Here is a 26,736-nt window from a genome sequence, read left to right as displayed (position 1 = left end):
GGGGGGCGCCAGAGGGATTGTTCGCCCAGGGTGCCAAACAGGCTAGGACCGCCACTGCCTGCAAATAAACAACATTGACATCAAAAGTTTTACATTTCCTAAATTTATCCCACAATCTGAATATAACACCCACTTCCCCACGTTTGATCCGCTGTGTTAAATATGATTTGAATTTGATGGCAGCATCCTCTCTCCATAAACTAAAGGCTTTACGATGTTTAGTGCTGGACCATGTTGGTTAATGTGTAAACTTCTGAAACGTTCAACAGTTTCCATTTTGATTAACCTGACCAACATCTAACATAGAACACCTTTGAAGTGGACCTCGCACCCTGTGGATAACTTCAAACACGTCGAGGTCTTCAGAGGCTGAACTTTGACCCAGCATCACAAGGAGCGCCATAAACACTTGTTACGGTTATTAGAAGGAAGCCAGCCTTTAGACATCCCCACAATGACATCGTGACCAAGGGTCTGTTGCATGATTTTTAACATGGCTACAATGTGTCGTCTGCTGAGTCATCGTTTAATACAACAACGTACTGAAAGAGAGCATTCAGCATCTGACTGAGCTGGACTAACCTTCCCTTTCAAAAGTGAAAACTGCAACATAAAACTGGAATACAACCAACTTCTAATGAAATGTAACATTTTATAACATGAACACAGATTCCAGGTGAGCTGTGTCTTCCAGGACTGGATTTACCAGAACAGGTATGAGGATGGTGCCTGACGGGCATGTACGAGCTGGAGTGGATCCCAGCTAACACAGGGTGAGGAGACAGACGACCGTTCACGCTCACACTTATTCACCAGTTAACCTAACCCCACTACCTGAATGTCTGTGAACTGTGGGAGGAAGCCAGAGTCCCCTGAGAGGACCCACACAAACACGGGGAGAACATCCAACCTCCACAGAGACTCTCTCTGCACTAAAAGCACAAAATAAAAATCACACCGTCATGTAATTCAAGAAACTGGTCTTAAAAACAGTTAATCTAATATGTCCACATGGAGCCCGTGTTAAGGTCCGTACTGGGCTTCAGAACATCAAGTGAACAACGTCAGATGGGACCTGGGTGCGTTGTCTCCTGATAGAAAGTGCTGAGGATCAGAAGGACTCAGGGACAACACGATATCTGTCCAGCAGAGGGCGGCATTATTCCAAACGGCTCATCGAACTATTAAACAAATGCACAGACTGCACAAACACAATGACTGCAACTCACAAAGAATTACACCAATTACTACACCAAACTACAACATCGGCCTATGGCATCAATTAGTGCATAAAACATACATCAAGTTACAGCCAAAAATGCATCAAAATGACTCAAGCTGGGGTCAACAGGTTTCCCCTCATGCTCACCCGACCTTTCTGCTCATCAGGTGCAGTGAACAGATGAGTGCAACCACATTTATCACCTAACACGCCCACGCCCCACACCTGTGCACCAATACAAGGTGTGCATTTAAACCAACCCTCTTAATCCAAAACAAAAAGGAACAACTCATATGGCTCCTACACTTGTGCTCAAGAACTCAGTCCTATATTTTAGGTTATTCTGAATAAATCGTTCATGCCCTCTCTTGGGAAAGAAGCTGTCGTGGTTCCTGGTCCTAAATCTAGTCGTCCAAAAGTTCTAAACGACTTCAGGCCTGCTGCCCTCACCTCAGTCTTTGAACAAATCATCAGAAATGTGATTATGGAAGACACTGAACTTCAGCTTGATTCAATGCAGATTGCACATAAGCCCAACAGAGGAGTGGAGGACACGCTTTTGATTCTACTTCACCTGATTGTCAAACATGTAGAGAGTAAAGGACTTCAGTTCATCGATTTCTCTGCTGCTTTCAATAACACAGCCCCAGATTTGAATCAAAAGACTTTTAGAACAGTTTGAAATCCGGACAAACCTGAGCAAGTGCAGTCATATAAATATCTTGGGGCCATTGAGTCTGTTTTATCATGAGAATGATGCAGGACAAAGTCTTATAAAAGCAGCTTTGTCCCTGCTGCCGTCACTAAACTTAGTAACTAATAACTGTTTTTCTGATTTGATTCATCGCGTCTAATTTCCAAATATGTGTCTGTCAGGTTTAAATCGATGTGTGTGTTTGTGAAGGGATGACAAATGCTATTATTTTTCTGTAAAGCAAATTTACGTAAAAGTAAAGTAACCTTGATATGTCAGGATGTAGATGTCCCACCCAAAAACGTCATCAGCCCTGAAACATCGGTACTGTTCCAGGCAGCATTGCTGTCCACACGTCCATCAGAGTGTTAGAGGTGGCTGTCACAGATGTTGCAGTCTGCTCTCTGTTTCCATGAAACAACCACACTTGAAATGATCATTAAAGCTACCTGTACTAAAGGAAGCTGAGAACATGGCAGACGTGGGACTGACTGTGATCAGACTGTGACGATTGTTCTTGAGCAGATCTACAGATCAGCTGTTCCACATCATGTTTCTAGGATGGAGCCGTTTGGAATAATGCCGCCCTCTGCTGGACAGATATCGTGTTGTCCCTGAGTCCTTCTGATCCTCAGCACTTTCTATCAGGAGACAACGCACCCAGGTCCCATCTGACGTTGTTCACTTGATGTTCTGAAGCCCAGTACGGACCTTAACACGGGCTCCATGTGGACATATTAGATTAAATGTTTTTTAAGACCAGTTTCTTAAATTACATGACGGTGTGGTTTTTATTTTGTGCTTTTAGTGCAGAGAGAGTCTCTGTGGAGGTTGGATGTTCTCCCCGTGTTTGTGTGGGTCCTCTCAGGGGACTCTGGCTTCCTCCCACAGTTCACACACATTCAGGTAGTGGGGTTAGGTTAACTGGTGAATAAGTGTGAGCGTGAATGGTCGTCTGTCTCCTCACCCTGTGTTAGCTGGGATCCACTCCAGCTCGTACATGCCCGTCAGGCACCGTCCTCATACCTGTTCTGGTAAATCCAGTCCTGGAAGACACAGCTCACCTGGAATCTGTGTTCATGTTATAAAATGTTACATTTCATTAGAAGTTGGTTGTATTCCAGTTTTATGTTGCAGTTTTCACTTTTGAAAGGGAAGGTTAGTCCAGCTCAGTCAGATGCTGAATGCTCTCTTTCAGTACGTTGTTGTATTAAACGATGACTCAGCAGACGACACATTGTAGCCATGTTAAAAATCATGCAACAGACCCTTGGTCACGATGTCATTGTGGAGATGTCTAAAGGCTGGCTTCCTTCTAATAACCGTAACAAGTGTTTATGGCGCTCCTTGTGATGCTGGGTCAAAGTTCAGCCTCTGAAGACCTCGACGTGTTTGAAGTTATCCACAGGGTGCGAGGTCCACTTCAAAGGTGTTCTATGTTAGATGTTGGTCAGGTTAATCAAAATGGAAACTGTTGAGTTTACACATTAACCAACATGGTCCAGCACTAAACATCGTAAAGCCTTTAGTTTTTGGAGAGAGGATGCTGCCATCAAATTCAAAATGGGCTAATATTTTTCTTTAAATGTTTCATTTTCTCACTTTGTTTAAAATACTGGTTTACAGGATTTGCAAATGATTGAATTCTGTTCTTAATCATATTTAACACAGCGGATCAAACGTGGGGAAGTGGGTGTTATATTCAGATTGTGGGATACATTTAGGAAATGTAAAACTTTTGATGTTAATGTTGTTTATTTGCAGGGTTTAAAAATAAATGTGTTTACTGTTTGAAACTCATACTTGGCCTTCTACTCTTCATGGCTGCTTAACGAAGCTAACAGGGTGGACAGTCTGAGGAGCTGGGAAAGAAAAGCGTCTGAACTGCTTTAAATTTCTTGAAGACGTTTTATCCAAGAAGTTTCTTCAGTTCTGAGAGAACGGCGCGGCGGTGGGTGTGGATAATGTTGCCGAAAGAAAACGGCGGAAGAGGGGCGGCTGAAGAGTAAACTTTCAGAAGTAAGTACTGAATATTATGTCACTTATTTATGTGCAGATGTTTAATAATGAAGAACATTAAAACATTCCTGTTGGCCACATGTTGGCAAAGTTATGTGACATTAGTGATGTTTGTACTTTCAGCGTTTACTTGGTTTTAAAGCCTTTACTTTAAAATATACGCTGTTCAATAGTCGACCTTAATCCTACAGAGAATGTGATGATTTTGTGGATAATTAAAGTCAGTCATATATCCACAAACACAACAAGCTGAAAGTCAGTGATGCTGCTCGGTTTGCAGTCCTGAACATCACGGCACAAGCAGGATTCACTGCACTGTTAATGTTAGCTATGTTATATTGCTGCCTCTGTTCGGTGGTGTCGAGCCAAACGCACTTTAACGTGTGTTTGAACGAGCTGACGGTTCACTCGTTAAGCTGAAAGAAAGATGCTTTAATCACAGCAGTCACACATGTGTCCACTGCACCATCTGGGAACTCTTCTTGTTTAGCACTCGTAATAACACAAACACTAAATCCTCCTTCTCTGGTGCTGTTGTGTAGCAGTGTGTACACCTGAGACTGTCACCTGTCTGTCTGTCCTGCACAGGGCTGAACTGGGACAAAAAATCGGCCCGGGCATTTTGACTAGAGACCGGCCCACCAAAAATGTGACGTCATTCAGGGGTAAAAACCGCAAAGGATTCTGGGAACTTGTGGCAAGAGGTACTAGCGCATGCAGGCTTTCAATTGAACTCAGCTACAGAGCGATAAAAAGAAACACAAAAAATAGCCGGTGTTGTGCCAAAAAGTGATTGTCTGCCAAAAAGTGATTGCTCGTATTTAAATTGCTATAAGTAACTTGTTGGGCTATAATATGTGAAACATATGTCAAATGCATCCCTCATGGATGACATAAAGTCATCTCTCCATCTCCATCTCCTGCTCTTTTATTTCTCTCTCTTGCTCCATCTCTCTCTGCTGCTCTTCTGTCTCCTCTGTCACAGACTTCTCCACTTTTGATGATAAATCAGCCTGGTGCAACATGTAAGGATTGGCACAATTTGTTAAGATTTTGAGGAGTTTGAGAAACTAACCTTAAGCATAAAATAAAATTTACTATCAGTAACTTCATAGCACCCGCCCAGCAGTATATAAACTCCGTCATAGTACCAGTTATTCTAAGCGACTGTAAAAAGTCAGCACAACGAAAACAAACTACAACTAAACTTGGTTTATATCTGACACAGATAGACAGCAGGTCATAACTTCTTACCTGAAGTTCAGTTCCTCTGCCACTATGACCGGCGGCGGCCTCGGGTCTCTCCTCCTCTTGCCTCCCCTTTCCCTTATCCACCTGCTGGCCTCCACCACTTGCTGATGTTGCTAAATCTGTGGAAGCTATGCCACAGCTACCGCCAAACAATTCAGTTATTTTTACACATTTGGCAGCGTCTGCCTGAAGGGCTTGTTTCTTTTTGGCCCTAATTTTTTCTGCACCTTCTTTCCTTTTTTTGTTCTCCATTTTCTTTAGTTCATCTATAAGATTGCTAAACAAGGGGGAGGGTGCATCCGACCTCCTCGGCTGTAATTGGTCCAGCCCAGAGTCGATCATGACCAATTGGCCAATCCAACACCTTTCATTATTTATACCCTTCCAAAAAAAAAAAAAAATCGATCGGCCCATAAAAGCAAAAAATCGCCAGCGGCCCACCGGGCAAATGCCCGGTATGCCCGATGGCGAGTCCAGCTATGGTCCTGCACTCTCTCTCTGTTTCTTTCTCTCTGATTGTGGAATAAAAGTATGAACATGTGTTTATAAGTTACACTTGTGTTTGAATCCTGCACCTTATCACACATTTGATTTCCATGTGTGACGACTGCAAGTGTCCAGAGTGAGGACAGACTGAGGGACCCACTGCTGCACATCATCTGTGAGGCTTTGCAGCCCTGATGATCCACCAGGACAAACTCAGCAGTGTGTGAGGAAGAGGAGGAGGAAGAGCCAGCAGCAGCTGACAGATGGAGAGAATAGACAGACTGTTCCCTGTTTGTGAAGGACTGCTAGGAAAGTTTAACATAACTGTCTGTCCTGAATCAGTCTTATTAGGTAAGGTTCAAATAATGTTGTCATCCCAGTGTTTTCAGTGTGGGAGAAAGTACTCAGGGCCTTCAAGTTACACACTATGAAAGGCAGCAACAAGTTTAATGTTCAGAAATCTAAAGTCTGTATCAGCAGCAGAATGGAGCTAAAAATAAATGTTTGTTTCAGTTCTATGAAGCTTTGAGTATTTTGGATCAGTAGCACTGCTGTGTTTGTTGCATCATATTGCTGTGATTGTTTATATGCTTTATATATTCTGAGATAAGTTGATCTATAGTGTTACATCATTTTCTATAAGGATGTTATGTGTTTGTAGACTTTCTGCCCAGTTTGACCCATTTAGCAGAAGTCAGCCTGTTTAAGGCTCTGATGTCTATTCTGTATGACTTAAAGCAGTTATGACATGGTCTGATTTTCTCACCCAATAAAGGAATATTTCATTTATCAGTCTACTCTTCATTCTATCAGACACAGTTATCACAGCTCGTACATTTGCTTTTTACACATATATGTAAGCACTGAGCCACATTTAGTAATGCCAACATATTAAAAGAACAATATTTCTCTCTTATATATGATACATCTATATACACACTGTCACAGATACTTGAGTGTCTTTGAGTGAAGATTTAAGGTGATAGGAAATATAAATAACTGCAGCTTGAATCTTTGACACAGAGTTCATGCTTCAGAGTTCAGATGTTCAGAGTTCATGGACCGTTGAGGCTGCGAACTTTAAGGCTGCAGACCCTGAATTGGGATACAGCCATCGACTGTGGAAACCTTGCAAGTGGATCGTAAAGGTTGTTACAGAGTCTTTCATGTCTAAATTTGCCGTTAATAATTATATAATTGTAGGAATCATCTAGTTTGCTTACACTGATTACGTTGGCACTTTGTTAGCGCTACAACAACGGTCAGACCCCCGAGGCATCTAAACTTTAGTAAGAATGTGCACTTTTGACACCTCTGGTTAGCATTTAGTGGTCAGTTTCAAACGTATTTGATTTTTGCTTGTTATGAACAAATTCACTTCACTACTTTTCACGATCTGTAACATCAATGCACATTGTTCCATTTACTGCATATTGCACTTTATTCATGTCTCTCATTCCACCTGCAAAAACATTGTAAAGGTCGTCACAGAGAGTTTTATATATGTATAAATACTAATATTCTCTATTTATTCTGTTTTATTGCCCAGATGTTAGTTAGCCTTTGTTCAATTGTCTTTTATATGTCAATAGATACGTATGTCACAAATAAAAGTTTCTTGTAAATTATGTTTTTGTAAAGAATTTTCTCCCAAATCTCTTACATGCTAACTGTAACGTGTTATTTCTGCTAAAACCTGAACTTAAATGTGTATATGGTGTTTATCTGTTTTTCTCTCTGTTTTAGATGCAAATATCAAATTGGAGTTCTGCCTCCAGGCCAGAATTGCAGGAATGCACCACGTGTTGGCTGTTTCACTGCCCTCTGTGCCCCACTCTCAGCCCTGCTGTCAGGGCAAAGATTGAGCAGCATATAAATGGACACATTCAAAATGCTTTGCCTTTCAAAGGTATGTTGGTATTAAATATACCTCATAGTTAAAGTCATAAATATGCACTTCTTTTCAGCACCTCTGCAGGTCTTTGTTGACTTAAAAGTTATTTTTCACATTGTACAGTTCAGTTCATTCATCAGCGAGAGAAAAAAGTGTTTTCATTAAATATTTTTCCTGTTCACCACATTTCCTGACAGCTCTTGTGATCCACACCATTTTGCTTTCATTATTGAGGACGGCTTGGATATTTTTGTTAATATGTACAATCTGATTGTTAGATAAACTGACTGCATTCTATACAACTACATTTAAATTACATGTTTTTTCTTTTTTTCTCTCTTACAGACAAAATGATGTGCCGGTGCACTTTCACTGCCCTTCTGTAACATGACAGTCATACAGCGTGGGGATATGGCAAGGCAATTATTGTCATGTCAGCATTCAGGACTGCTCCCCACTGAACTCTCCGTGGAGCCTCGTCTCCCTCTCCATGTCTCGTCTCCAGCATCTAAACCATTTCCTGAATCTTGGGTAGAACATTCATGTGCTCCACCCTCTGTGCTAAATGAAACTGGGGCTTGTGGAAAGTCCATGAAAATGAAACGTCCTCACTGTGGTCTTAGTCTTCTTACAAAAAAACTTCAAGGCTCACATGATGAGGAGGCATTCAAACAGGTCAATAGATGTTTGCCTGGCCTGTCATCCACAGTGTTTTTGTGTAGAGGGACTTCTTCCTCTTTGTTTTTCAGTTTGCAGAGGACATGGAGCTCTTTTTAAAAGCATGTGCTGACGAGCAGAGACTACAGGTCAAAGCGATGTTTGACATTTAATGGACAGATGAAGGCACTGGCTGTTTGTTTGTGTTTTTTATCTGTTGTTTGTTTTTCAGTGTACAGAATTCCAGTTAAACTTATTATAAAATGCTGTTCACTTGTTTCCATACTTATAGTAAAAAATGTAAGTGTAAATGCAACAGCATTGTTTATACTTGTAACTTCAGAGTAAAAAGCTTATTGTTGATATTAACATTAATGTATTATCCTGTAATCAATAATATTTTTATGCATTTTACGCATTAACCCTCTGATCTCTATCCTGGCCATTTGGGGCCACTTCACTTCTCCTTGTTTGACTGCTACACTGCAGTGGACCAAAAGAATGACGCAGGTTTGATCTTAAGGCTCTAATAGTTGTGTGTGTTGTGCATGACATTGCAACGCAAACATGTATTTGCAAGATAGACTGGAATAAATTATGATGCATCAAATATTACACAGGCTGCAGTGAATTGTTGTTGATACAGGTTATTGAGCTTTGAGTTTCCCAGTCAAACGTAGCTTTGACACACATGCTAACACTCTTACTCTTGTACATTTCATAACAAGACACCAAAGCCAAAATATTAGCTCTCAAGCAACAAACACTGTTAGTAAATGTGTCCTGGAGTTTCTGCAGGTGCAGAAAGTGCTGCTGCTGTAAGTCAGCCTAACAGCTTCCAGATCACTGATATTTCTGGAAAGATGGCAAGAAGGGCATCACAGCTCATTTCTACAATCTCCCAGATCTTGGAATACAAGCCCCTGTCCCATGAAAACCACTTCACAGTAGTAGGAGTCCACTAAAACCTACAAATGAAGAGTGATCCTGGAAGAAATAGGGCGCACACTAGTGACCTCAACAGTTGCAAGACAGCCTTGTCCCCGATGCTTATATGAAAAAAAATATGAAGATTTATGAAACCATTAGGACTTTATTACTGTTTTATCTGAAAAGCTACTGGTAATATTTAACCTAACTGGGATTTAAAGTGTAAAAAACAGAATGTAGATAAAATTTTGGTTTTGATGAAAAGGAGTGGAGCTTGTGAGCCACAATGTAAGCAGTGTTGCTTTGCTGACATGCACTCGATGCTGGCAGTACAAGCATTGTAGTGGTTCTTATGTTTTTGTAAACTAACTGTATAATATATTGAGCCATTCAACAGTACACAAATGTTTGTAGGCTCCTTTTTGTATGCAACCTGCATGTCTTTCTGAATTAATTGTTTGTTTATATCATGTTTTTCAGGAAAAAGAAGAAGTTAAAGTCAAGTGGAAGCCTTGCTCAACATGGTATGTAGTAACAACTTTGTTGGACGGGAACAGACATTCATACTGTTGATAAATAGTTATCACCTCAATTTGAATTCATGTATTTGGACTAAAGTAAATTGGGAGCTGTTAGCTGTCAAGCTGCTCCTCTGTGAGGAGCTTGATAGCTGTCCACCTCCAAAGTCCATTATGAGTTTTGGAGGTGGACATGGTCAAGACTTTTAAGAGTTGGCATAAGACTTCACTTCTTTATAGAGCTTATAGTTGGGGCTGGTTCAGGTCAGCCCTTAGTTATGCTGTCATAGCACCAGACTGCTGGGGGTTAGTGTCTACTCGTGTCATTGTATATATCCAGGAATATGTGCCTGAGGATAGTTGTCATGAAATCAATATTAAATCAAAGTTTTCCTTAATGACCACAGCTGGCATGAGTTCTCCAAAGCTGCCTGCTGTCTCAGGATCTGTCTCCAAAAAGGACCAGGGAGCGCTAACATGTTATGTTCTAGACTGATGAAGAAAATGCACATTAAACATAGTATAAACTCACTATGTTAAGTAATGTGAAGAGGATGCCTTTAGCTCCTATTGGGTTGGTTCCTTGATCAGTGCAATACAGAATCATTCATCTGGTTTGATGTAATGTCCTTCAAACACGTCAAAATGAGGCTCTGTAGTCTGTGTGGCCTCCACATGCCTGTATGACCTCACTACAACACCTGGGCATGCTCCTGATGAAGTGGCAGATGGTCTCCTGATGGATCTCCTCCCAGACTCCAGGACTAAAGCATCTGCCAACTCCTGGACAGTCTGTGGTGCAGTTGGTGGATGGAGTGAGACGTGATGTCCCAGATGTCCTCAAATGGATTCAGATCTGGGGAATGGGCGGGCCAGTCCACAGCATCAATGCCTTCGTCTTGCAGGAACTGCTGACACACTCCAGCCACATGAGGTCTAGCGCTGTCTTGCATTAGGAGGAACCCGGGGCCACCCGCACCAGCATTTAGTCTCACAAGGGGTCTGAGGATCTAATTTCAGCACCTAATGGCAGTCAGGCTACCTCTGCCGAGCACACGGGGGGCTGTGCGGTCCCCCAAAGAAATGCCACCCACACCATTAGTCACCCACTGCCCAACCATCATGCTGGTGGATGTTTCAGGCAGCAGAAGGTTCTCCAATATGTCTCCAGACTCTGTCACAAGTACTTAGTGTGAACTTGCTTTCATCTGTGAAGAGCACAGGGCGCCAGTGGCAAAGTTGCCAAGCTTGGTGTTCTCTGGCAAATGCCAAACATCCTGCACGGTGTTGGGCTGTAAGCACAACCCCCACCTGTGGACGTCGAGCCCTCATACCACCCTCATGGAGTCAGTATCTGACCGTTTGAGCAGACGTGCATATTTGTGGCCTGCTGGAGGTCATTTTGCACAGCTCTGGCCTTTCTTTCCTACCCCACAGTACCTTTCCTTAGCTTTTGTTTCCTACTCTTTTACTTAGTCTTTGATCATGGTTGTCTTTCTAGATAATTAATGTCATTTGTTCTGGGGCGAGTCACTGGCTCGGGTGCATTCTGGGACTGTCAGTTCACCAGTGTGCTGGCATGCTTCTTAACAAACACACCACTACAGCAAACATCTCAGTTGTACTTGTTGATTTCTTCAACAAAACACTGAACAAAACATGTCCTTGTGAGTGTGCTGCCTGGTGCTTTTACATTTTGTGGTAATTTGAGCAGCCCAGAAAGCATCCCATGAATTCAATTATGTTATTGTATCTGAACATGTGCACGAGTCATTAAATTAGATGGGAAAGAATGATTCAGGGTAAACAACTGCACCAAGGGAATTACATTTTTCTTCTCAACATGTAAAATGTCTGTTGATAAGCAATTTCTGAAACAGACATTATAAAAATCACATTAAACAGATGTGTTTAACTTTTTATTCTAGCAAACATAACATCAATGATGACACAATCAGTCTTCATCAGAAGTGCTCAAATCACTCTCATCATCTGAAACGTCCTCCTCCTCCTCCGAGTCCATTTCCAGGAGTGGTTGGTGGCTGAGGATTCTCTTGTACACGTCCTTTACTTTGAGCGTTTCAGCTTTCAGTTCACTTTGTTTTTAAACCAGGCTATGGAGTCCTTTCTGTGCATCCTCCGACATGCCAACAAGGGAGGCTGTAAAAACAACAAAACTATTAAATATAAGTAAAACAAACAAACAGACAAAAAAACTCACCTCATAAACACAAGGAGTTAGGATCATGTAATTAAACTTTTTTTAAGGGAGAAGGCAGTGTTAGCTAGCAACCCAAATATAGGTAAAAGATCCAGTAAGACTTTAGCATCTGCTATTATTTTCAATCAATTCATCACCAAATGTATAAATAAATAAAAGATGTGCTTACAGTCTGAGGAGATTGTCCCCAACACCACAGATCGCATTTGCAACACTGTCCAGTGATGCTGCATCTCCCTGCAAAGGATCATCTCCTCCTCTCTCAGGCGCCTCACAGCCATCACCTTCTCAAAGACCTTTCTCTTTGTCCGGAGGTCAGCAGCAGCTGCAGTTTAACAGCATCAGATGGGAAAACATAGCAGCATATTATGATTCAAGAACAAAACATTCAACTGCTGCTCAGATACTGGGAGTTTGTTTAAAAAGGATATTTAGAAATCAAGAGCTTACGTTCACTTGTGCTCTGCCAGGGCCAAACGTCGCTCTGCATGAGGGCATCACTGGATACGATTTGCTTTGTTGCTTGTTTCCTTGTTGTAGTCGTCAACAGCAGCCGCCAAGCGTTTCTTCTCATCTAAGATGACCTTGTGAATTCTGTGTCGCCTCTTGTTGCTATCTGTAAATAATCATAAAAAGGAACACCTTCACATAATGTATATATTTACATTTTAATCTACACTCATCAATTCGTTTGCTAGAACAAATCACATCCAGCTTAAACAAACCTGGATCTGATTTTATTCTGTTTACAAAGTAGCTGTACAAGCTGTACAAACTGAGCATCAAACGGTCCGTTTCAAAGAAACTGTGACACCATTTTGTCTGTAAAGACTTTGTGTTCGCACTCTGATGATGACGACAAGCTGCTCTACTCGTGCCTGCAACGCTCCAAGGCTGCCATCAGTTTGATCCGTTTCTAAGTGAGAGGAATATTAATCAGAACACAGGATGAGTAACAGTCACCAAACTACAGTGGACTCTGTAATCACTGACTTGATGATATTCATTATAAGACATCTGGAGCCTTCATGTGCTGCATTATCATGAGATAACAAGTATGTTGGTGTTCAGCTTTATAAAACCAACTAGTACGACATCACTTCAACCCAGGTCCAATCCAATTTGATCAAACGCAACAACTCTGCCATCAATTCTGCTTTTACAAGCTTATTTTTCATTGTTTGTTGACACTGTCAGAAAGATCTTAACTCTAAGTTCTTTAATGAGGCCATGGTGGGTCCTGTTGTTATACACGAGTGCATTATATTGAGACTCACCTTCAGCCCATTGCTGCAGTGTGTCGTCATCCACACCCAGCTCATTTCTGCTCGCATTCAGGCTCCACTTGTTCTCTAAAGATCCTTATGATCTAAGAATACATTAATAAATGTCATTCATATGGACATTTTTAGAGTACTGGTGTTTTGCCCCATTACCACACACATTAAAATGGGTGTTGAAAAAATGACCTTTAGATATCTCTGGCTCAAAGTGCGGCCCAGTTGTTCCACTTTCCTTTTGTTCCAGCCCAAAGCCAGGAGGCTCAGCATGTCTGTTCGCCCTGCATTTCAGTTAGTATACAAATAAGAATGAATGAGCAGGAGACTGAGTGGAATCTCACACACAGACACACACCTGCTTTAGACATGTACTTCGTTGTGATGGCCGCCCTAGACAGGAAACTGTTTACTTGCTCCACCTCTTCTCCAACTGTAGAACCGGCCCCATCCTGAAACGCACCTCCCCATTTGATCTATAGAAAGGAGGTCACAATACATGACTGCTGAATTCATTCAACCTTATAACAAAATGTCTTAAACGTATCCAAGACTACAAGCTGCAGTATACCTCGCACATCCAAGTGTGAGCTACTCAAAATGAAGTACACATTAAGATAAAGTCAAGTAAATAGTATTACGACAACACCAAGAGAAAAACAAAATAAATATCCACCCATCCAAATATGTATCCACACACACACACGTATGAGTATATGGTTATGGCGTTAACGTCATTTTAACAAGATTAACGCTGACAGCACTGATATATATGTGTATCTTACATCATTTGTGTGTCTCTGGATGTATTTCACAAACTCAGCAACTTCCTCATCTTTCTCAATGAAGACACCTTCAAAGTTCCCCTGCTCTGAAGTGCTGAACGAACACGGTGACAGTTGTTTGAAAAGAAACATCAAAATACAATTTTTGTACAAATCCATATTTGATTTATGTACACAATGCATAACGTACCTTGCATTTGATTGAAAGCGATAAAGCTTGCAGTTTCCATCAACTGAGACGGCGAGCATGTCTGGAGTGCAGGCAGGGCAGCTAAAGCATGGCTCCTTGCACATCCTGTCCACCTCAAACTTTACAGCACTCCACTCCAAGAAACTTTTACTGAAGGCATCAGCTGATATTCGGCCAGTCTTTTAAGTAGAGGACAAACAACAGAATATTCACGGACAGTCATCATAAACATTGATTTGCACAATTTCCTTAAACTTGACAAATTTAGAAACTCACCCTTCCAAAATGGGCTGTTCGTTCATCCAGCACTTTGACAAAGGCCTTAAGTGACATCCCTGCTGCAGCTTCTTAATGTCATAGAAAGACTGAAAGACATCCATTGAAAACAGGGTGCAGAAATTTAAGGTGCCAGGCCAATATCCACCACCCTGGAAGTCCTTAACTGAGGGGGACCACATTAGGCCACAGCTGGTGCAGCTCACCACTGGCAGTGCAAAGTTATAACGGCCTTTAGGAAGGATAAGGAGAAATCCAGTCATGGCTCAACAAAGACATTCATTTTTTCCCATGTTGTTTTCAAAGCGGTCTGGTAAATCCAAATGACCTTTGACAGGTGCCCACATATACTGCAGGCTGAGGGTAATTCAAAACAATGTAGCAATGTACAATTTGCAATAAAACCTGCAAACACATCTATTGTGTATGTACTGTGTGACAAAAGAGCAACTTACCATTTATGGTTACAAGAGCCACAATTGCACCGGGTGAAACCTCAACGTTACCTGCTGGGCAGTCACACACAGTCTGGTCTTTGCACAGGCAACAGCCGAACTAACATTAAAAACACACAATATATATAAAAAGAATTGGAAATTAAATGATACACAATAAATATACAATAACAGCACACACTCATAGTACATAGCAATAAATGCATAAGACTTAAAAACCGTACATATTGGATTGTGAAACTCTGATGAAGGCTGCAAAAACCCTCCTGTTACTGCCTCTCTGCTGTGCAGGACAAAGCGTGTGTGAACTGCAATATCACAGTCAGCACAAAGGAATGGAAGAGGCAGGCAGTCCAGACACCTCACAACTACTTGTTTGCCACACTGACACACACGGTGTGACTGTGGATCCAGAGTAGCTAACATATTGTCTATAAGACAAGGCCTGGCCTCTTTCCACTTTAGCAAGGACACCATGTTTCTGATCGCCCAGTGAGTAGCAGCTGACTCAGACGACGTCTCACAAGTCATGGCTGCGTCCTCTTCTCCATCCTCCAACAACTGAAGGAGCTCCTGACGAAGCACCTCAGTTCCACACACTAACAGAAAAAAAATAAAGAAACTCTTCCACAAAGTGAAAAACACTCTAGGCAGTATGTTTCTTAGGACTGCACAAAAGCCCTGCCTAACTCAACTATAACAACAAATATAAAAGTAAAGGAATCACAATATATACAAGAAGGTAAAGTACCTTTTGTTGGGTTGACACTGGCAACATAACTAGGTTCTTCACGTGGACACTGATGCAGATCTGCAGACACTGGGGGGAAAAAGAGATTGAAGAATATTTACTTACTGAAATTCTTTGGTGAAAACAAGTTGTGAGATAAAATCAATGGTTGTGAGAACACTGACCACGTGGCAACTAGTACTTCGACTGGATGATGGTCTTTGAGGAATAAAATCTCCCTGTCTGTCAAGGGCGGCATCACTTACATTTTGATTAGATACCTTGAGTTTGTAAATGATCAGATTACATAATTGGAATACAATGTATCCAATTCAGGGTTGCAGGAGGATGAAGCCTATCCCAGCTGATACAGGACAAAGACAGGCTGCCAGTTTATTGCAGGGCTAACACGATATGTGTAACAGAAAATCCACTTAAATGTTTGATATTTCTTATAATAATCATAATTATTTAAAGGTTTCTTTAAATAATACATTTTGATTTTTTATAACCTCTAAAATATAAACCTGAGCTGTTTCAGATTCTGACCTCTGACCTCACTGCAGCTCCCTCTTGGAAGTACATCTGCTTCTTGTCTACCCCCAGTGATGACCGCCTGCCCTTGATATCACGTACTGTACCTGAGGAACAAAAAAGGACAAACACTTGCCTTCATTTAAGAAGTACATTCATACAGAGGTAATCTATGGAAACACACTAGTTCACCCTTTGGGAGAAATCAGTTCCTGTGAAACATTTCTGTAAATGAACATCATGTGGAGAATGAATGAAATGAGTTCTTCAGGTGACTCAGCAGTCCCACACTGACAAATGAAATCTAGTTAAACTATTAAGCATATTTGCTCTTCTGAAATCTGTGTTAAACAACAACAAACATAAATTAGTAACAAAAATACAGCTGAGTAGAGGCTTTACAAACCACCAGCAGCCATAATGCTAAATTTTAATCTTCAAATGTTTCTGAGCCGTCTTCAACCTGCTTTTAACACATTAAAGTCCCACAGTCAATGCAGCCTGACTCAATCCTAGATGTTCAGCACACAGAGACACAGAGGTGCCGTTTAAAGTTTAGTGATAACCTGAGTCACTGATCATTTGCAGTATTACAGAGTCTGGCAGTCTTTGCATGATGTCCACGTCACTGTGAGTTTCTAGCTGACTCTCAGGTGTGACAGGTGTGCCAGCAGGAAAGAGTAATAATAACCTGCATCCTGAGGTTTGTCATGCAGGATTAAAGCAGCCAGGCTTTGTTCACACAGCTAGGATTGTATTTTACACTGACCCTGGGTCAGTATAAGTATCATACAGTTTAAACGAAGCACTGAAACTTGCACATATTTATTACAGATGCACTGAAGCTAATCGAGATATTTGCTGTCAGTCTGTGGCTGCGATTAAACACTTTACTGGAAACTTTATTAACTAGTAACTTCATCAGTCATGACAGAAGCTAATATTTCTGTGCTAACATCGTTTAAACAGTAACAGCTTTCCTCCAATATAAGCTAACGTTTACACCGTAACTTTAAGCTAGCACCATAAAGACGGTAAAACACGTAATAACATCTACAAATGCATCTTAAAGCTGTTATATTAGCACTCGGTGTATTACTAACATAACCACATTAACATTACTGACACTCGCAGACTTTTAATAGTCATTCTATAAATGCTGTCCGTTTAAATGGTCTTACCTGGTGGTCCATATGGTCCATAAGTGAAGCAGAGGGAGCCTGACCATGCGTCACACGTTTGACGAGTTGGGAGTGAGAACGTGTTGGGCTATAAGGAACACACTCACTTCCTGAGCCCTGGGCAATAAGAGACGTTTTGTGTTTTATGATTTATTGATATGTTTGATCCTTTCTGACCTGCGTTAATGAAGCAGTCATTAGAGCACCATGTCCGCTAGAATAGTTCTGTAGTTTGATGCTTGAGTCGTTGCAGACTTGTTGAAACTCCCTCACCCGTCAAAGCAGCGTCTTTGTTATTCGAGTCCAGCAGATGGCAGTGTTTCACTGTCTGACGGCTGTCTGAAGCTTCAGCTGGATTATCCGTTTGCTATGTTTGCCATGTTACAGTGGGGAGGAAAAACTCCTTTTTAACAGGAATATCTAGACATGAGTGATTACTGCAGTGGGGCACTATCTGTGCTATCTATAAGAAATGTTAGCAACAATAAAACTCTGAGGATCAGGGCTCCATTTCACTCCAGTGTTCAGTGGCATTTTAAAAGAGTGAATACCGACGCTGAATGTCTTTGTAAAGCAAAAGCACTTTGTTAGCCTTTACAGAGCAAAGCTATGGATCAATGTGCAGTGAAGAAAAATCGAGGTGGCCAGTCTGTCCTTTCCTAACCAATCACAGAGCTCCTTACATTGTTGCGCTGGAGAATAATTAAATATAATATAAAGATGATATTGAAAATAATCTTTTGTAGAGTCACTACTTAGTGGGCAGAGGACAGTTATCACTTTGCTGGATGCTTTAAAGTCGCATGTTCTGTATTTGCTGTATGCAGATTAGCAGGATATTAACAGATTAACAGCTTTTATTAGACTTCATATGATAATCAACAGTGAAGTGTTTCTCTTTCAGTGTTTATTCTTGCTCATTGAATGATCTCTGTTCAGATAATATGCTGCACTCATCTCATGTTTCTTTAAATACGGCATCACTTGTCCAGCTGTCAAACTCTGAAAGAGTTACAGTTTCACCACTGAGCACTTTGAATGGTTATTCTTTTATTTAAAAGCACTTATTCTAGCTGCATCATCAATACGACAAAAACAGTGACTTCAACAAAAATTTATCTAAAAATATTTAGGGGGAAATGTTCCTACACCCCTCATGTAAATGTTACATCTCCAAAAGGGAGAAATAATCAGAATAAGGCGTAATCATTGTCATGATAATAATGACCATGAAAATGAAACTAGGCCTACCTTTAGTTCAGCACACTCAGTGTTGCATAAAGACATGCGAACATGCCATCATCCATTCTGGAGCCTACTTTTAAAAAGAGCGAGCTGTTTATTCTGGCTGAGTAGCAAACAGAACCAACCATGAAAACCTAAACTGGGAAAACACTCGGAAACCTTGAACACTGGGAATATGGAGACACAGGGGTAGGTGAACAGACACTGACAAAGGACAGAGGAAAACAGAGACAATATATATAAGACAAGAAGTAACACAGACACCCTTTTCGGTGACAAAAATGAGAAAATATCCAGTGAAAGGCAGTTCTCTTGGAAAAACTGCCTTATTGATGTCAACGGTCAGAGAAAAATGTCTGATAGGAAGGCAACCGTAGCTCATACAACCATTTGTTGCAACCAAAGAATGCAGAAGAGCGTTTTGGTCAGCTAAGAACAGGAAATTGGAGCTACAGTTCTCAAAATTTGACATGAGAAGATTGGATAAATGTTGCCTGGTCTGATGAGTCTTGATTTCTGCTCTGACATGCAGATGGTCGGGTCAGAATTTGGCATAAATAGCATGAAAGGATGGATCCATGCTGCCTCATGTCAGCTGTGCAGACTAGTGGTGGTGGTGTCACTGTGGGGGGGAGGGGCGGTATTTTCTTGCTGAAACGTTACATAGTGTGTGTGTGTGTGTGTGTGTGTGTGTGTGTGTGAGAGAGAACAACTTGAAACAAACTGCAGCAATAAGGGCAAACTAGTGCACAGTTATGTTTACGTGAGCGTTATTTTGTATGCATTTGTACAGTTCCATAACTGTGAGAATACATTGATAGCATTTAACTCTAGTAACAGGCATTTGTACCAGTAAGCATGAAAAAGTAGGGAAAAGAACTAGTATGTAAGCACTGACTAGTACTGTAAAGTATATGTGTATATAGGGCAATCGTGGCTCAAGAGTTCGCAGTTCATCCTGTAATTGGAAGGTTGCCAGATTGAGCCCCGCCTCCAACAGTCTCGGTCGTCGTGTCAAGACACTTCACCCGTTGCCACCTGGTGGTGGTCAGAGGGCCCGGTGGCGCCAGTGTCCGGCAGCCTCGCCTCTGTCAGTGCGCCCCAGGGCAGCTGTGGCTACAATGTAGCTGCCATCACCAGTGTGTGAATGTGTGAATGACTGAATGTAGTGTAAAGCTCTTTGGGGTCCTTGGGGACTAAGTAAAGCGCTGTACAAATACAGGCCATTTACTGTGCGTGTGTTTATGCTCAAGTGTATGAATAAATTAGTCAGTTTTAAACAGTTGCAATTTAAACAGTAGAAGAGTGGCACTATATTTATATATTTATAAAGAATTTCAAACAACAATTAATTGATGCTCAAAGCAGGTTTATTTAATTAATATCCAGATTTCCAATTAGTTCCCAATTCATTCAGCAGCAAATCACATCACCACTCACTTCAAGGCTGTATGTATTATTGTAAGGTAGACCCTACAATAGTACATACAGAGAACCCAACAATCATATGACCCCCTATGAGCAAGCACTTTGGCGACAGTGGGAAGGAAAAACTCCCTTTTTACAGGAAGAAACCTCCGGAAGAACCAGGCTCAGGTCGGGGCGGCCATCTGCTGCGACCGGTTGGGGTGAGAGACGGAAGACGTTTGTTGTAGGTCTGATTGAAGGACTGATGTGATGGTAAGTTGTCTGCTGTTCCACTTTGAATATTGAGAGATTAGTTGATGGATTTCAAGCCAAATTGTGCCCAAGTTTAAGACCATATTCATTGGTTGTTTTTGTTGATGTTATTGTTTTGGGCTTTTTTTCCACAAGAATTTTCTAGCTCCCCTAGAATTCTGGCCACCCAAACGATGATTGCTGCTGAGAGAGCACAAGGTTTTGTCCCCCTGTACTATTCATGTCAGTGCAGGGGGTTCTCCTTGAGAGGCCAGGGTCAAAAAAGGGATGCTTCAGAACCTCCGAGGGTGTTATGCGCTGATTTGCATCCAAGGCCAACATTTCTTTGATTAGCCTTACAAATAATGTTTGGCCATTTTCCGGTCCTCGCCTAACCTTCAGCAGTTGTTCGAGGTCATCGAGACACTTAAGTTTTATCGATCGAGTTTCCTTGGATCGATAATCTGTCTCGTATTGAAATTGTTCTTGGGTCTTAAATGTCCAGCGCTGTTCGTTGTGGTTATCCTCGATGAAATAGCTGTCAGTGTACAAGCCAGACTCTAGAAGATGATCTGGTAGCTGACCCTGGGTTTCAATTATGAATTTCAAAACGTCATAATCGTCTTCCCCAGGATAGAGAGGCACCCCTGTAGCAAGCTCCACAGCTACCAGCCCCAGAGACCACATGTCAATTGCTTCATCATATGGAGTGCCAAGCATAATCTCAGGTGCACAATAACCAATTGTCCCCACACGGTCACCAGGAATCACTGCAGAGGTGTTACATGCGATGCCAAAGTCTATAAGTTTGACACTGACTTGAGACTCACTGCGGTTCACAACCATGATGTTGACAGGTTTGAGGTCAGCATGCACTATTCCCACAGAACCCAGGTGGAACAGAGCATTTGCGAGCTGATGCAAAATTGGCCTGATTTCTCTCATTGGGAGACCTTGGTTATTCCGGTCCCCTATGTAGTCTGACAGGCTTTGGTCGAGGAGTTCGAAATTCAAGCAAATGCGCTCTCCATCGAGGAAATAGCCGTTCCATTCGACAATGTTGCACCTGTCTGGATCCAAGCGTCGTAGCTGCTCCAGGATGAAAATTTCCAGTTTTGCCTGGAGCAGAATTTCAGGGTCGCTCTTGTTGACTTTAATAGCAACCGTTTTGTTGTTTTTTGTATCGCGACATTTCGTTACAACACCAAAGCTTCCTTCTCCAAGGAAAGCCTCCACCATGTGGTGATCTCCCAAAATGGCAAAATGGTCCCTTTAGATATTCCAAGCTCATCTGAGCCGAAGGATGGGTTGGCTGACATGGTGTAATGTGTCTGTTTGCGCTGTGGATTGGTGAGAAACAAAACTGAACTTGTTTTGGTTTCTCTCGTAAATTGCTCTCAAAACTTCTCAAAAGGGTTTCAGTTGCTGCAGGTCAACGTCCGTTAAGCATAAAGTAACAGGTGAGCGCTCCTATTTATGGGTTTTGGGATCAAAGCAAAGTTATAACGTCAGAAAGGATCAAAGCAAAGTTACCGCGTCACAAGCGATCGAAGCGATTCTCATATGTGCGCATGCGCACACACGTGCTTGCTTGTGTAATATTGTTCTGGAGGATGTGCTGGAAACCAGAGAGGGAGGAGAGCTGCCCAACACCCTGACTGAGATGTACATCCACTTCCTGGTGGTTCAGGCCAAAGTCAAGAGGATCAAATATGATGGAGGAGCTGAGACAGATCCACACTGGAGTCCAGAGAGCAGGAAGATGATTGAGTCACTGGGAAAACTGGCTTTTGATCAGCTGCAGAAAGGAAACCTGATCTTCTATGAACCAGACCTGACAGAGTGTGGCATCGATATCGGAGGAGCCTCAGTGTACTCAGGAGTGTTCACACAGATCTTTAAAGAGGAGAAACAACTGTACCAGAACAAGGTGTTCTGCTTTGTTCATCTCAGTGTTCAGGAGTTTCTGGCTGCTCTTCATGTCCACCTGACCTTCATCAACTCTGGACTCAATCTGCTGGAAGAGCAACAAGCAAGCTCTCAGACAGAGAAATACTTCTACCAGTGTGCTGTGGACAAGGCCTTACAGAGCCCCAATGGACACCTGGACTTGTTCCTTCGTTTTCTCTTGGGTCTGAAGACTAATCAAACTCGTTTGCAAGGCCTGATGACACAAACAGGAAGTAGCTCACAGACCAATCAAGAAGCAGTTCAGTACATCAAGGAGAAGCTCAGTGAGAATCTGTCTGCAGAGAAAAGCATCAATCTGTTTCACTGTCTGAATGAACAGAATGATCGTTCTCTACTGGAGGAGATCCAACAGTCCCTGAGTTCAGGACGTCTCTCCACAGATAAACTGTCTCCTGCTCAGTGGTCAGCTCTGGTCTTCATCTTACTGTCATCAGAAAAAGATCTGGATGTGTTTGACATGAAGAAATACTTTGCTTCAGAGGAGGCTCTTCTGAGGCTGCTGCCAGTGGTCAAAGTCTCTAAAAAAGTTCTGTAAGTTATAAAGTTTTTATTATTTAATTTGGTTGGTATGTTATGGAAAACACACTGCCATGAACCTCTGTTTTGTTTTTGTCAAAATCACTGTAATATAATCACTGTACCTTTATATTAGGGGTGGGTTTTTATAATCGATCGTTACTTGTAACGCGTTACTGTAATCTGATTACTTTTTTCAAGTAACGAGTAAAGTAAGGGATTACTATTGCAAAATCGGTAATTAGATTACCGTTACTTTCCCGTTACTGCGTTACTAAAACCGTGGTTTTTTTGCGAGAATGTCTCGTGACAGTGACGTAAGCAAGTGCGACGTTCGTGACAACAGCTGTGTGCAGATCAACAATGGATCACATATCGATTGTGGTCGTTTAAAGCGTGGAAGTACTGACCTTACTTTGAGTTTGATTCCATAAAAAGTGACAAAAGCATTAGCGTCCGTTGTGCGTGGGAAGAAAACTTTTTACAGCAAAAAAAACCCCTAAACTTCCAAGCAAGCACCGAGTGCGCAATGACGTAATGGGAAATTCACAGAGAAACTCGCGGATTCTTCCATTGACCGCTGCACACCTGCACCAGGGTAAACCTCCGCCTTCCCCAGTCCTGCTTTACAGGTGAAAATAGAGCAACAGGACCGCTGAGTCTTTGACTTTATTTATTTTCTGCTGTGTTTTACTTGCATCTATTTGAAAGACTGAGTGTAAACACAACAAATATTTTATTTTATGTGCTGGAATGTGTAGAAAATAGGTTTAAATGTTAAACTAATTTATTCAATGCATAAAGTTAAAAGATTAAAACTGATAAAACAAGTTAAAAAAAAAGAGACTTTTCCATTTGATTACATTTTGTATGATGGATTATGCAGTAAAAGTAGAATTGGGCTGAAAGATGTATCGCTTTATCACCTATTCAGGTTGTAAATCGTGTTTTTAAAATGTAACTAAGTAACTAAGTAATTAATTACTTTTGAAAATAAGTAATCAGTAAAGTAACGGGATTAATTTTTGGGGGAAGTAATCAGTAATTCGTTACTGATTACTTTTATCAAGTAGCTTGACCAACACTGGTACAGAACAGCTGAAATCATTATGGAGGCCTCACTGGAATATGGAAGCATCACAGTACAGTTTCAGTGAAGCATTAAAGTCTCTGATATGAGATGAGAAATGAAGCAGCCAGAGCTTTTTCATGAGTGGAAATCCACTGTGACTGTGAGCTGCTGCTACAGCCTCCAGATTAGCCAGCAGCTCATCCTGCTCAACATTTTCTCACCAACTTTAATGGAAGTGTGATGTTTTCAGCTGGAGTAATGGTCAGGGTGGCCTCCCTCTCCTCTTCTTCTCCTCTTCCTCCACCTTCCACTTTGTAGACGCTCCCTGAGCACTGGTCTCACAGCCAGCTGCACATAGAGACCAGGGTTGTTAGTCCAGGTCAGAAGATGACTTGTTGGAATGAAAATGAGCTTGTAGTTTGTCTGCTTTAATAATATGACTGGAAAAAGGTGTTGGACTTCAAATATGTCCATTTCTTTCACACTTCACCTTTAAAAGTGAAGCCTTGTGGTTCCTGGAAGGAAAAACACGACTTTTTCAAGTCTTTGTCCTGTTTTTATGAGAAATGTACGACTTTAATGTGAAACATTCAGAGTTTTTTCTCTTGTTGTGTTTGTTTGAAGCTGCTTCCTGTTGGCTTCAGCTGTTTGGAGTTTCCATTTTCTAAACTTCTACATTCTGAACCTTCTTCAGCTCTGAACAGATGATGAAACACTGAATGATTTCAAGCTCACACTTTGTCTAATAAACTTACATCTTTCATTCTTTATACAGATTGAGTCGCTGTGGTTTGTCAGAGATCAGCTGTGATTATCTGGCAGCAGCACTGAAGTCCAACCCCTCCCATCTAAGACAGCTGGACCTGAGCAGGAACAACAAGCTGCAGGATCCAGGAGTGAAACATCTGTGTGGTTTCCTGGAGAGTCCAGGATGTGGACTTGAAACTCTGAGGTCAGTCAGCATGTTTTAGTTGTGCTGAGATGAATATGATGTGAAAGTTGTGCTGACACTAAACTGCAGACATCAGGCTGATATTATACTGATCCACACTGAGGATCTTCATGGTAAAGTCTGTTTTCTTCTTCTCTGGTTTAGTCCATTGACTGCAGCAGAATAATGTTCACATTTCAAACAGTGAGACTCAACGTATGGCCCGTGGCCCACACGCGGCCTGCCCACCTTTCCTGATTCAGAGAGAGGGGACCCTGATTAACTGTGTAGTGTTCTTCCTCACAGTTCTAAGTATCAGACACAACAATGAATAATCCACAGCTGACTGTCTTTAGCAGGTCAAAGGTCACGGCACACAGCAGACAGTGGGAAATATTATAATTCTGATCATTTATCAGCACATATCCATATGTATAAAAACAAAGCTGACACTGTGAGACTTGATCAGAGGTGTGATCATCACAGCAGAGGCCTTTGTGTCAAAGTCACTGAGGATCAAACAGAAACACATGAAGCAGATTTTCCTGTTCTGGCTTTTTATAGCAGATAACCTTCAAAATATTCTGCAGTCCATCAAAAACTGAAGCAAACCATGAATCAACATGTGAACATGAGCTGATGCTGCTGAAGTGAAGCAAAGTTACAGAGGTTTGATTACAGACACAGCTGAGAGTTTGTAATCTGTCATCATTTTAAAAGGTTTCAATTTCTTCAGTATTGAACAGCAGAAATGAGGTTTTGTTTTCGGAGGCCGACAGCAGTGAACACAACAGCAGACTGGTGCGTAATAAGCATTGAATAATGCAGGAAACAGATTTTTGAAGGTAAACTGTTCTTGAAGTACACTGAGAGAGAGAGAGCTGTGCAGGAAGTAAACGTCAAAGTCAGAGAGAATTCATGACGATGTTCATCAAACGTAAAGTGTAGTTTGGATCTTCTTCTGCTGCTGGTTCAGTCAGTTTTGGTTGGAGACAGATTGTTATGGCCCGTATAGGCGCGGCCAGACCACAACATAAAGGGTGATCCATCCCCGTCCAACCCCAAGCAGCACGTCACACACTTAATACTTTGTAACAGTGATTTATTTACAATGAGTGCAGTTAAACAAAGGAAGGGAGCATATCATAACTTCAGGGTGAACCCAAGGCCAAAACAACAGACATAAGGTAGCCTATCTCAGGAATAAATACAACTTGCCTACGCAAAATAACTAACTCAAACGACAATCACTTTCCTCCCTGCCTAACAAAAACAGGAGAAAACTGATCAAACAAAAAGGCGGTCCACCCCTACATGCTCTTACATTAACCAACATAGTGCCACAGTTAACGGTCTGCCGGTTGGGTTGGGCCAAGGATGAATGACATGGCAGTCCCTGGCTGTATCTTCTTATCTGCTGCAAGCCATCCACCCTGGATGCACCAATCATGGATACACTCAAATTTACATATAATTACGACAACAGTCGTAACACTGATGAAACCTGAAGCTTCAGGATCTGTGAGCTGTCCACTTTCAGCCCCGACGGCGTGTCCGTGTACGTGCCGTCGAGTGAACGCAGGGCTGGACTGGGACAAAAAATCGGCCCGGGCATTTTGACTAGAGACCGGCCCACCAAAAATGTGACGTCATTCAGGGGTAAAACCGCAAAGGATTCTGGGAACTTGTGGCAAGAGGTACTAGTGCATGCAGGCTTTCAATTGAACTCAGTTACACAGCTGTAAAAAGAAACACAAAAAATGGCAAGAAGCTGTTGTATTATTAACTGCAATAGCCGGTGTTGTGCCAAAAAGTGATTGCTCGTATTTAAATTGCTATGAGTAACTTGTTGGGCTATAATATGTGAAACATATGTCAAATGCATCCCTCATGGATGACATAAAGTCATCTCTCCATCTCTCTCTGCTGCTCTTCTGTCTCCTGTCACAGACTTCTCCACTTTTGATGATAAATCAGCCTGGTGCAACATGTAAGGATTGGCACAATTTGTTAAGATTTTGA

General features: G+C 41.7%; 1 protein-coding gene across 1 annotated transcript in view; it reads left to right on the top strand.

The window, feature by feature from the left end:
• LOC146577727 (protein NLRC3-like) overlaps positions 1-26,736 on the top strand; it is a 620,451-nt gene that overhangs the window by 442,309 nt on the left and 151,406 nt on the right. The window contains exon 18 of the mRNA XM_085268219.1: positions 24,559-24,735. Within this exon, the coding sequence (XP_085124345.1) occupies positions 24,559-24,735 (177 nt within the window). The remainder of the gene's footprint in view (positions 1-24,558; positions 24,736-26,736) is intronic.

Source organism: Mchenga conophoros, linkage group LG3, assembly GCF_057382185.1.
Source record: "Mchenga conophoros isolate Kocher_MC1m ecotype Shallow Benthic linkage group LG3, M_conophoros_male_GT1.1, whole genome shotgun sequence".
In the NCBI taxonomy this organism is placed as follows: Eukaryota; Metazoa; Chordata; class Actinopteri; order Cichliformes; family Cichlidae; genus Mchenga; species Mchenga conophoros.
Note: the sequence above shows the minus strand (reverse complement) of the source record. Positions and strands in the feature narration are given on the sequence as shown.